This window comes from Rhodnius prolixus, unplaced genomic scaffold (genome assembly GCF_049639745.1).
Source record: "Rhodnius prolixus isolate KJV_2025 unplaced genomic scaffold, Rpr scaffold_26, whole genome shotgun sequence".
NCBI lineage: Eukaryota > Metazoa > Arthropoda > Insecta > Hemiptera > Reduviidae > Rhodnius > Rhodnius prolixus.
The window spans coordinates 828165-840520 of NW_027411596.1; the positions used below are offsets into that span (position 1 = coordinate 828165).

Consider the following 12356-nt stretch of genomic DNA (forward strand, 5'->3'; position numbering starts at 1 on the left):
GCGCGGGCCGAATCCCTAAAAGGTAGCTTTTGGTGAATCACTACCAAAGTAGATAGTTGGGAGTGAAGAAAGGGTGCTGCTACCAGACGAAGTCGAAGGATAAGAAACGTCATCTCGAAGGTGGGGAACTGCCCTTCTGGGAGAAGGGTCAGGTAGTTTCTTAGTCAGCTTAGGGCTTAAAGACATTAACGGGGGAATGACAACATCGGGTAAAGTCCTTTGACTTAGACTAGAAGAGGGGGGAGGAGGGTGAAGGGTGGTGTGATGAGCACCAGCGCACTCCAAACACCCAGCACTTCGAGGGCATTGAGCCACTGAGTGAGATTTGGAGAAACAGTTAACACATAAGTGGTTCTCAGTGATGAAACTCCATCTATTACTCACTGGCAGTCGCAGGTATTCGTTACAATTAGATATCAGATGCCACTCGTCACAAAAGTAACAGCGTAAGGAGTGGACTGGAGGGGAAGGAGCTCTCGATGTGGAGGGGGGTGTCCGTCGGGCAGGAATAGGAGAAGAGGATTACTTGGGTGAAGGGGGCGGCGACTTAGCTGATTTGGGTGTGTGGGTCTTGGAGGGCTTCAAGGTGGAGACAGCCCTAGGCTTAAAGCATGTTCTAGGAAGGGAAGGGGTTTCAGATTGTTGGGAGGAGGGGCCTTCAGGGAGACGACTAGAGGGAGCTGTCACGTCTTGGGGCGAAGAGGTGGATTTCCTTAATGTTATTTTAGGGGCGAACTTGTCTTCTTGATTTTTCAAGAATTCCAGCACTTGTGCACTTTGGGGCAGTTCATCAAAGGATCTTAAATACTTCTTCCTAAACTCCTCTTGGAGGTTAGCAGACAAGGCCGACAGAATTACATGACACAAAAGGAAGTCCAACGGCTGGGGAATATCGTGTTGATCTAGTAGCATTTGCCTCCTTGAAATCCAAGCGATACATTCATCAATGGTGGGGTTCCCTTCCGGGACCTGAAGGAAGGTTTCGAACAACGCACTGGCGGTACGCAACTTGCCTTCATAGCGAGCATCCAAGGTCTCCCAGGCAGAGCTGTAACCTTCCTCTGTAGGCGTGGAATTCTGAATAATAGACAGAGGGGGGCCTTTCAAGCAGGACTTAAGAGCTTGGAGACGCCTATGAGGAGGCAGGGACAATTTATTGATCTCAAACTGGAAGGTGCGCTTGAACTCCTGGTAAGCGAGAACATCCCCTTCGAATGGGGTGATCTTTGGAATCACCAATTCCTGTAATTGTCTCCTCGCGAGTTCGACCACCGACTCGTCCGAGACCAAGACTTGAGAAACTGGGCCAGGAGGGGCAGACGCGCAAAACGAAATAGACGAATCTAGAATAGCAATCCTTGACAAATGGACTAGCTCAGCCTGGGCAAAGCTTTTTGTCAAGGCTCTGGCAAGCGGACCTCGTTCCTCTGGGACCAGTGCTCGGAGCCATTCCCACACTTCCCCGTCCACAGTCTGGGACAACGCCAAAAACCCGGAGGAAAGCCGCTGGCACGTAGTTACAATTTCGGGAACATCTGTGTCCAAGGTTTTTGCATTCTGTGTCCATCGATCAAGCCTGTCAATGAGGTATCGGCACTTGATGGCTTTAAGATCTGCATCACCCCATGACAGCATGGACATTGAGGGAGTATCCTCCATTGACGGAGTGGTTGGGCTTGCAGGGAAGGGGGGAGGAGTGTCGTTGCCGGAAGTAAATGAATTACCCATAATTAACCACGGCTGGAGGGACTTACAATACGAAAATTATACACAAGTTACAATACAATAGACAAGAATAATAACAGTACAAAAAATAGACAAAATAACTAACATAGACTAAGTAACTTGGTAGCTAATAAGCAACGTGTGCTAACTTAACTACATTTACTAATAATACAATAAAGCAGCAAACAATGTTATATAAACTAAACACAACTGAACATAACAAAAAAGGAAAAACCCGACAGTTGTCAAATCAAAACTGTCAATATTCAAACTGAAATAAAACTAAGGTATAAACAAATTATTTTAAGAAAAGACGAGATTACTTACAAGGTAAAAAGAAAAAAGAAAAAACAATTGAATAGTGTTCTGAAGACTGTTTCCCGGGTTTCGGCACCATGAAAGATATTCAAAAGGAAGGGGGGTGGATAGAGAAGCAATTCAAATTAAGGCTGGAATAGTGGGGGACGCCACCAGTCTTCAAAACACCTGTGCTTGACACGCACTAAATACAATAAAATAATTACGCTAATTACATACGAATATATATATATATATGTTGTCCAACAGATTAACGATTTGTCCATAAAACTTGTGAACAAAAAACCAGGTTTTTATATCATCAAACTTTTCACAATGTAAAAGCAAGAAAAAGGACGCTAACATGGCCGACATTACTTCACACACTGACTCTTGACCTCACGTCCTACCAGCGCCTCCCCTCTCTCCTCGTGCTCACCCAATTCCGCCAACTGACTCAGGGAAAAAACAAGTCTGGGGGGCCGCCACTCCTTGGGAACCAAACATCCTCCCCCGCAGTGGACTCGCAGAGATCCACTTACTGAGTTGGCAGGGGGCAAAGCTTCCGGACAGGCCGGCTAATCAGTCCTGAAGTTGTCTTGACCTCGGCCACCCTGGCCACGTCGTCTCGGCCATGGTGAAGCTTGACGATTCGGCCTATGGACCACTGCAGGGGAGGAAGGTTGTCGTCCATGATCATGACTATTTGTCCCACTGCCGCGGGGAAGGAAGGCGAATGCCATTTGAGCATGGCTTGCTGCTCGAGGAGGTACTCCTTGTGCCATCTTTTCCAAAACTGTCCAACAGTGAGCTGTGCCATTGCCCATTTCGATTTGAGCGCAGTGCGAGGAGTTAAGGAGCTATCGGGAGGTAGAGCAGTCATAGGTCGCATAATCAGAAAGTGACCTGGCGTCAGGACTTGCAGGTCATCTGGCGAGGACGAGACAGCGGTAAGAGGTCTGGAATTTAATATGGCTTCAATTTGACAAATGATTGTGAGGAAACACTCCATGGTGGGCTCTTGAGTGCCTAACATGACCTTCAGTAATCTTTTGGTGGATTTAACGGCTGCTTCCCAGAGACCTCCGAAGTGTGGTGCTCGAGGGGGGATGAAATGCCACTCGATGCTTCTTTTGTTGGATTCTCTTAGAATGGCCTCCTGAGACTTGGCGTCATTTAGTAGTGCAGATACCTCCTTGAGTCTTCTTTTGGCTCCGACGAAGTTAGTGCCGTTATCCGACCAAATGTGACTCGGCACACCCCTCCTGGCAACAAAGCGGTTCAGGGCAGCTAAAAATGCCTGTGTTGTAAGGTCTGTGACTAGTTCCAGGTGTATGGCCTTGGTGGAAAAACAGACGAAAATGGCGAGGTAAGACTGGAGGACTTTGGCTGAACGCAGGGAAGCAATTTTCACGTTGAAGGGGCCCGCGTAGTCTATGCCAGTGGTGGCGAAGGGTGATGAAGCGCTGACTCTTCCTTCGGGCAGTTGACCCATGAGTGGGTTGAAGGGTGTTGGCTTGACACTGAAACACTTGTTACAGGCTCCCAATTGTCGGCGGACAACATTCTTACCATTAACAATCCAATATCGACTTCTCAAAAACGCATGAGTGGCAGTGGGGCCTACGTGGAGGTTGGATATGTGGGCATCTTGTATGACCAGGGCCGTGAAGGGGTGTTGCGAAGGCAACAAGGCAGGGTGCTTTTGATATTCGGGGACATCGGCCAGTCTGAGTCTCCCACCGACTCGCAACACTCCATCAGTGTGCAGAAATAGGCCTAACGTTTTAACGAGGCGTAGTCTAGGCCGAGGGGACTGAGCATCCTCAATTTCTTCGGAAAGCGAGTGCTGTTGGGCTCGGACTATTAGAACTCGCACGGCTTCGCTACGTTCCTTTACATTCAATGGACCTGACATACGATGTACTGGATTTTTAGTATTGTGGGCGAATCGCAGGCACCAGGCCACTACATTTTGCAGAGTGTACAGACTGGAAAATTTAGACTCTAATTCCTCAGGGCAGGGCCTTACACTTGACACGTTAAGGGCCTGGGAGCGAATTTCTGCTCCTACGACAGGGTCAGACAAATCGGCATTTACTGGCCCAAGGGGCCATGACTCGTGGTTTGATTTCAACCAAGGGGGACCTTCCCACCATAACTGGTGACTCACTAATTCTTGAGGACGTACTCCACGTGAGGCACAGTCAGCGGGGTTTTGTGAGGAGGAGATGTGGAACCATTGCGAGGCGGGTACTTTTTCTAAGATAGTAGCTACTCTATTTCCCACGAACACCTTCCAATGCGGAGGTGGCGTTGCTGTAATCCAGGCCAGGGCAATGGTAGAATCCGAAAAGGCTAAGATGTTCTGAGTGGTTATCTGAGGGAAAAGTAATCTGACCTTATTAATCGTAAGGGCAAGTAGGTGGGCCGCACAAAGCTCCAGACGGGGGAGCGTGACCGGTTTCATGGGGGCCATTCTGGCTTTAGACATGACCAGGCTAATGACAGTGTCCTCAGACTGGGACACGAGGTAAACCACGGCCGCATAGGCTCGCTCAGACGCGTCAGCAAAACCCACCAAATAACACTTAGGATTGGGTAGAGACAAAAATCTAGGGATGTGAATTTTAGACAGGTCAGGCAGGGAGACAGCGAACTGAGCCCATTCCTGGACAATTGACAAGGGCAGGGGATCATCCCAATCAAAAGAGGCTTGACAGACTATTCTAAATATTGCACGAGCAAAAACTGTTACGGGGATCAGCCATCCCAAGGGGTCAAAAACTTTTGCAATCTGACTGGCTAATTGTCTTTTAGTTTGAACATTAGGCACGGAACGGATTAGAAAGTGGAAGTAATCTTGAGCAGGGTTCCAACAAAGTCCGAGGATTTTCAATTGTGACTCCTCATCGTTTTCTAAACAGACTGAGGACATGGCTGGAAGTAGATATTCAGAGGGTATTTTATTTAATAATTGCGGTTGATTTGAGGCCCACTTTCTGAGTTCAATTTGAGCCTGACTCAATAATTGGATTAACTGATCTCTGGATTGCAATGCCACTTCTAGAGTAGGGCCTCCTCCAGAAATGTCATCCACATAGGTACGGTCGCGGAGTATCTCAGAGGCCAGGGGAAAGGAAGCCTGAGAGGTCAGAGCTAATTCTTGAAGGACGCGACATGCCAAGTAGGGGGCTGACGTGGTTCCATAGGTCACAGTGCACAAACGGTACTCCTGCACTGGTTGGCTCGTGTCAAATCGCCACAGTATGCGTAACAAATCCCTGTCTTCCGGGGGGTGTTGTATCTGTCTAAACATTTGGCGAATGTCGGCCGTAAAGACCCATTTGTCCACTCTAAATCTGGTAACCACCTTCCAGATATCGAGCTGTTAACGGGGTCCAGGGAGCAAGAGCTCATTGAGGGAGATGCCTGAAGAGGACTTCTGGGAAGCGTTAAATACTACACGAATCTTCTCCGGGGGATCGTCTGGACGGTGTACCGCATGATGGGGAATATAATAGACAATTTGGCCTGACTTGAGAGGAGGGGCCAGTTCCATATGATTCGAATCTAAGTAGTCTTGCATAAACTCCACATAGGGAGCACGGAGATGTGGGGACTTGGCATGACGGGATTCAGTTTGTAGGAGACGCCTTAAAGCAATCTTTCTGGATTCACCGAGGCAACACGGACTGGTTTTAAATGGCAGTGCTACTGAAAACCGACCATCAGGAAGTCGGAAATGTGACTTCGAGAAGCACTCTTCAGCCTTCAATTCGTCCGGGGTGAGAGGCGAAACCTCCGACACTTCCTCCAAGGCAAACATTCTTTCCATCAGGCGTGACAAGACTAGGTCAGGGGGGTGTGATATAGATTGGGGGATTTTACCCGAGCCGAGTCGGAGTACCGTGGGTTGGGCAGGAATTGCCGGCATATGAGTGACTAGAGAGGGACCAACAGGTGAATCAGAACCTTCGGAGAGAGCAACCCCGGCAGAAGTTGTGGTGGGGGGCAGCGTTTCAGGAAGGAAGGTATTACAAGTTTGCAGCGGCCGCCGCGTTCTAATCAGACGTTGAGGTTTCGGGGTTGGAAGTTGGATAGCCAAAGTTGGAGGAGTGGGCTGCTGAGTGATGACTTCCTCTTGGGGAGTAGACCTGGCTTGGGCGGAGGACACAGACAAACTAGGGGGGCCTGATTGTCCGGACTGCGCGGGGAGTTCAGGGTTATTGCAAGCAAGCTGTTCCGACTCGGACCGGTACAAGAGGGTTTCGGCCGAAGGCTTGTTTTCTGGGCTAGACTGGTTAGCAAGGCCCAAATTGAGATGGAATGATGGGGTATGCGTGGATGCCAGAGACCTGCTTGGAGTGAGGAATTGGAAGGTTGCTGCAATGGATAGGAGTGACTGGCGGAAGCGGATTGAGGAGGCCAAGGCTCAGTAATGGGCTGTAGCGCCAGTAGTAGTAGTAGTAGACTGGTTAGCAGGTGCCTTAGGAGCTGGTAGTTGACCATATTTATGCTTGAACAAAATTCTATAATAGGTCCGATATAACTTGGAGTTGGACCTGCTGTCCTTGACAGAAGCGTGAAAACAAACCCGCCTCGAGGGGAAGCTTCTCAAGGGGCCAGACATAATCCAGCCAAGAGTTGTTAGTCGGGCGTTGGGGGAACCATTTTGTGCCCGGATTATTTGACTAAGGTCGATGGCGTCAAAAACCGAGGCTGAAAATACTACGTCTATAGGACTCGGTTCGTTAAAGTTTGGGTCGGCTAACTGTTTATCCGCCAAATGCTGCCAATCCTTAACAGGGAAATAAGAGGACGGTGCATCTGGGACAGTCTTGGTGACTATGCGGAAGGGGACTTTGATTTGGGAAAATGGGGGACATTGCCTTACATTGGTAGAAACTTGACCTACGACTTGGGTGGCGATGTTGCCTCCTATCCCTCGAATCCCACCTGATATAGGGTTATAGTTCAATTTACTTTCTTTGGCGAATTTCTTGGACATCAAATTTATCTCACTGCCTGAATCCAGCAGGGCACGAGCGCGATACCACTGGCCATCTCCTCCAAGGAGGTAAACCAGGGCAGTGGGGGATACCGACAAATCGGAAGGGAAAGACTTCAAAATAGCTTTGCTTTGTGGATTAGGTCTATGACACAAGTGACAGTTTCGGCGAAAACTCGACAAAACATGGCAGGACTGGGGAATGGTATCGCGCGGGCAGAATCCCTAAAAGGTAGCTTTTGGTGAATCACTACCAAAGTAGATAGTTGGGAGTGAAGAAAGGGTGCTGCTACCAGACGAAGTCGAAGGATAAGAAACGTCATCTCGAAGGTGGGGAACTGCCCTTCTGGGAGAAGGGTCAGGAAGTTTCTTAGTCAGCTTAGGGCTTAAAGACATTAACGGGGGAATGACAACCTCGGGTAAAGTCCTTTGACCCAGACTAGAAGAGGGGGGAGGAGGGTGAAGGGTGGTGTGATGAGCACCAGCGCACTCCAAACACCCGGCACTTCGAGGGCATTGAGCCACTGAGTGAGATTTGGAGAAACAGTTAACACATAAGTGGTTCTCAGTGATGAAACTCCATCTATTGCTCACTGGCAGTCGCAGGTATTCGTTACACTTAGATACCAGATGCCACTCGTCACAAAAGTAACAGCGTAAGGAGTGGACTGGAGGGGAAGGAGCTCTCGATGTGGAGGGGGGTGTCCGTCGGGCAGGAATAGGGGAAGAGGATTTCTTGGGTGAAGGGGGCGGAGATTTAGCTGATTTGGGTGTGTGGGTCTTGGAGGGCTTCAAGGTGGAGACAGCCCTAGGCTTAAAGAATGTTCTAGGAAGGGAAGGGGTTTCAGATTGTTGGGAGGAGGGGCCTTCAGGGAGACGACTAGAGGGAGCTGTCACGTCTTGGGGCGGAGAGGTGGATTTCCTTAATGTTATTTTAGGGGCGAACTTGTCTTCTTGATTTTTCAAGAATTCTAGTACTTGTGCACTTTGGGGCAGTTCATCAAAGGATCTTAAATACTTCTTCCTAAACTCCTCTTGGAGGTTAGCAGACAAAGCCGACAGAATTACATGACACAAAAGGAAGTCCAACGGCTGGGGAATATCGTGTTGATCTAGTAGCATCTGCCTCCTTGAAATCCAAGCGATACATTCATCAATGGTGGGGTTCCCTTCCGGGACCTGAAGGAAGGTTTCGAACAACGCACTGGCGGTACGCAACTTGCCTTCATAGCGAGCATCTAAGGTCTCCCAGGCAGAGCTGTAACCTTCCTCTGTAGGCGTGGAATTCTGAATAATAGACAGAGGGGGGCCTTTCAGGCAGGACTTAAGAGCTTGGAGACGCCTATGAGGAGGCAGGGACAATTTATTGATCTCAAACTGGAAGGTGCGCTTGAACTCCTGGTAAGCGAGAACATCCCCTTCGAATGGGGTGATCTTTGGAATCACCAATTCCTGTAATTGTCTCCTCGCGAGTTCGACCACCGACTCGTCCGAGACCAAGACTTGAGAAACTGGGCCAGGAGGGGCAGACGCGCAAAACGAAATAGACGAATCTAGAATAGGTGCAATCCTTGACAAATGGACTAGCTCAGCTTGGGCAAAGCTTTTTGTCAAGGCTCTGGCAAGCGGACCTCGTTCCTCTGGGACCAGTGCTCGGAGCCATTCCCACACTTCCCCGTCCACAGTCTGGGACAACGTCAAAAACCCGGAGGAAAGCCGCTGGCACGTAGTTACAATTTCGGGAACATCAGTGTCCAAGGTTTTTGCATTCTGTGTCCATCGATCAAGCCTGTCAATGAGGTATCGGCACTTGATGGCTTTAAGATCTGCATCACCCCCTGACAGCATGGACATTGAGGGAGTATCCTCCATTGACGGAGTGGTTGGGCTTGCAGGGGAGGGGGGAGGAGTGTCGTTGCCGGAAGTAAATGAATTACCCATAATTAACCACGGCTGGAGGGACTTACAATACGAAAATTATACACAAGTTACAATACAATAGACAAGAATAATAACAGTACAAAAAATAGACAAAATAACTAACATAGACTAAGTAACTTGGTAGCTAATAAGCAACGTGTGCTAACTTAACTACATTTACTAATAATACAATAAAGCAGCAAACAATGTTATATAAACTAAACACAACTGAACATAACAAAAAAGGAAAAACCCGACAGTTGTCAAATCAAAACTGTCAATATTCAAACTGAAATAAAACTAAGGTATAAACAAATTATTTTAAGAAAAGACGAGATTACTTACAATGTAAAAAGAAAAAAGAAAAAACAATTGAATAGTGTTCTGAAGACTGTTTCCCGGGTTTCGGCACCATGAAAAATCTTCAAGAAAGGGGGGAATGGACATAGGCAATTTAAATTAGAGGTTGGAATAGTGGGGGACGCCACCAGTCTTCAAAACACTTTTTACATAGATACAATTCAATACTTTATTAATAATCCATAAACTCTGAGAACAATAAAATAGTCAGATGTACAAGGCAATATACACGTGAGGATAAACAATATATATAATTCCAAAAGGGAAGAATAATTACAATAATTAATTGTCCAAGACAATATGTAACTGGGGAAATGACCTTGTACTTAACAACGTGCTTGACGCGCACTAAATACAATAAAATAGTCAAATGTACAAGGCGATATACACATGAGGATAACCAATTTATATAATGACAAAAGGGAAAAATAATTACAATAATTAATAGTTCAATACAATATGTAACTGGGGAAATGACCCAGGGTTTCTTACATTAGTACACCTAATTAATGGCCCTGGTCATGATTCGTGTAGTATTTAACGCTTCCCAGAAGTCCTCTTCAGGCATCTCCCTCAATGAGCTCTTGCTCCCTGGACCCCGTTTACAGCTCGATATCTGGAAGGTGGTTACCAGATTTAGAGTGGACAAATGGGTCTTTACGGCCGACATTCGCCAAATGTTTAGACAGATACAACACCCCCCGGAAGACAGGGATTTGTTACGCATACTGTGGCGATTTGACACGAGCCAACCAGTGCAGGAGTACCGTTTGTGCACTGTGACCTATGGAACCACGTCAGCCCCCTACTTGGCATGTCGCGTCCTTCAAGAATTAGCTCTGACCTCTCAGGCTTCCTTTCCCCTGGCCTCTGAGATACTCCGCGACCGTACCTATGTGGATGACATTTCTGGAGGAGGCCCTACTCTAGAAGTGGCATTGCAATCCAGAGATCAGTTAATCCAATTATTGAGTCAGGCTCAAATTGAACTCAGAAAGTGGGCCTCAAATCAACCGCAATTATTAAATAAAATACCCTCTGAATATCTACTTCCAGCCATGTCCTCAGTCTGTTTAGAAAACGATGAGGAGTCACAATTGAAAATCCTCGGACTTTGTTGGAACCCTGCTCAAGATTACTTCCACTTTCTAATCCGTTCCGTGCCTAATGTTCAAACTAAAAGACAATTAGCCAGTCAGATTGCAAAAGTTTTTGACCCCTTGGGATGGCTGATCCCCGTAACAGTTTTTGCTCGTGCAATATTTAGAATAGTCTGTCAAGCCTCTTTTGATTGGGATGATCCCCTGCCCTTGTCAATTGTCCAGGAATGGGCTCAGTTCGCTGTCTCCCTGCCTGACCTGTCTAAAATTCACATACCTAGATTTTTGTCTCTACCCAATCCTAAGTGTTATTTGGTGGGTTTTGCTGACGCGTCTGAGCGAGCCTATGCGGCCGTGGTTTACCTCGTGTCCCAGTCTGAGGACACTGTCATTAGCCTGGTCATGTCTAAAGCCAGAATGGCCCCCATGAAACCGGTCACGCTCCCTCGTCTGGAGCTTTGTGCGGCCCACCTACTTGCCCTTACGATTAATAAGGTCAGATTACTTTTCCCTCAGATAACCATGCGAGTCCACTGCGGGGGAGGATGTTTGGTTCCCCAAGAGTGGCGGCCCCCCAGACTTGTTTTTTCCCTGAGTCAGTTGGCGGAATTGGGTGAGCACGAGGAGAGAGGGGAGGCGCTGGTAGGACGTGAGGTCAAGCGTCACTGTGTGAAGTAATGTCGGCCATGTTAGCGTCCTTTTTCTTGCTTTTACATTGTGAAAAGTTTGATGATATAAAAACCTGGTTTTTTGTTCACAAGTTTTATGGACAAATCGTTAATCTGTTGGACAACATATATATATATATATTCGTATGTAATTAGCGTAATTATTTAATTGTATTTAGTGCGCGTCAAGCACGTTGTTAAGTACAAGGTCATTTCCCCAGTTACATATTGTATTGAACTATTAATTATTGTAATTATTTTTCCCTTTTGTCATTATATAAATTGGTTATCCTCATGTGTATATCGCCTTGTACATTTGACTATTTTATTGTATTTAGTGCGCGTCAAGCACGTTGTTAAGTACAAGGTCATTTCCCCAGTTACTTATTGTATTGAACTATTAATTATTGTAATTATTTTTCCCTTTTGTCATTATATAAATTGGTTATCCTCATGTGTATATCGCCTTGTAAATTTGACTATTTTATTGTATTTAGTGCGCGTCAAGCACGTTGTTAAGTACAAGGTCATTTCCCCAGTTACATATTGTCTTGGACAATTAATTATTGTAATTATTCTTCCCTTTTGGAATTATATATATTGTTTATCCTCACGTGTATATTGCCTTGTACATCTGACTATTTTATTGTTCTCAGAGTTTATGGATTATTAATAAAGTATTGAATTGTATCTATGTAAAAAGTGTTTTGAAGACTGGTGGCGTCCCCCACTATTCCAACCTCTAATTTAAATTGCCTATGTCCATTCCCCCCTTTCTTGAATATTTTTCATGGTGCCGAAACCCGGGAACAGTCTTCAGAACACTATTATTTCAGCTTTGTTTCTTACATTAGTACACCTAATTAATTGTATTTTTTCATTTTGTGTTTTTATACGTGTTACGGGCATTAGCTACTAAGTTACTTAGTCTATGTTAGTTATTTTGTCTATTTTTTGTACTGTTATTATTCTTGTTTATTGTATTGTAACTTGTGTATAATTTTCGTATTGTAAGTCCCTCCAGCCGTGGTTAATTATGGGTAATTCATTTACTTCCGGCAACGACACTCCTCCCCCCTCCCCTGCAAGCCCAACCACTCCGTCAATGGAGGATACTCCCTCAATGTCCATGCTGTCAGGGGGTGATGCAGATCTTAAAGCCATCAAGTGCCGATACCTCATTGACAGGCTTGATCGATGGACACAGAATGCAAAAACCTTGGACACTGATGTTCCCGAAATTGTAACTACGTGCCAGCGGCTTTCCTCCGGGTT

General features: G+C 46.4%; 3 protein-coding genes across 3 annotated transcripts; all 3 read right to left on the reverse strand.

Moving 5' to 3' along the window:
• Positions 1-258: 258 nt before the first annotated feature.
• Positions 259-9815, reverse strand: LOC141452039 (uncharacterized). The gene is made up of 2 exons (XM_074123858.1): positions 9457-9815; positions 259-2211 (listed from the first exon to the last, which is right to left on the reverse strand). The coding sequence occupies exon 2, from the start codon at positions 1726-1728 to the stop codon at positions 523-525; it is 1206 nt and encodes a 401-aa protein (XP_073979959.1). The 5' UTR covers positions 1729-2211; positions 9457-9815; the 3' UTR covers positions 259-522.
• On the reverse strand, positions 2561-5341 carry LOC141451995 (uncharacterized). The gene has a single exon (XM_074123814.1). It carries the CDS (start codon positions 5339-5341, stop codon positions 2561-2563), a length of 2781 nt encoding a protein of 926 aa, XP_073979915.1.
• Positions 5414-5851, reverse strand: LOC141451996 (uncharacterized). The gene has a single exon (XM_074123815.1). It carries the CDS (start codon positions 5849-5851, stop codon positions 5414-5416), a length of 438 nt encoding a protein of 145 aa, XP_073979916.1.
• Positions 9816-12356: the final 2541 nt, after the last annotated feature.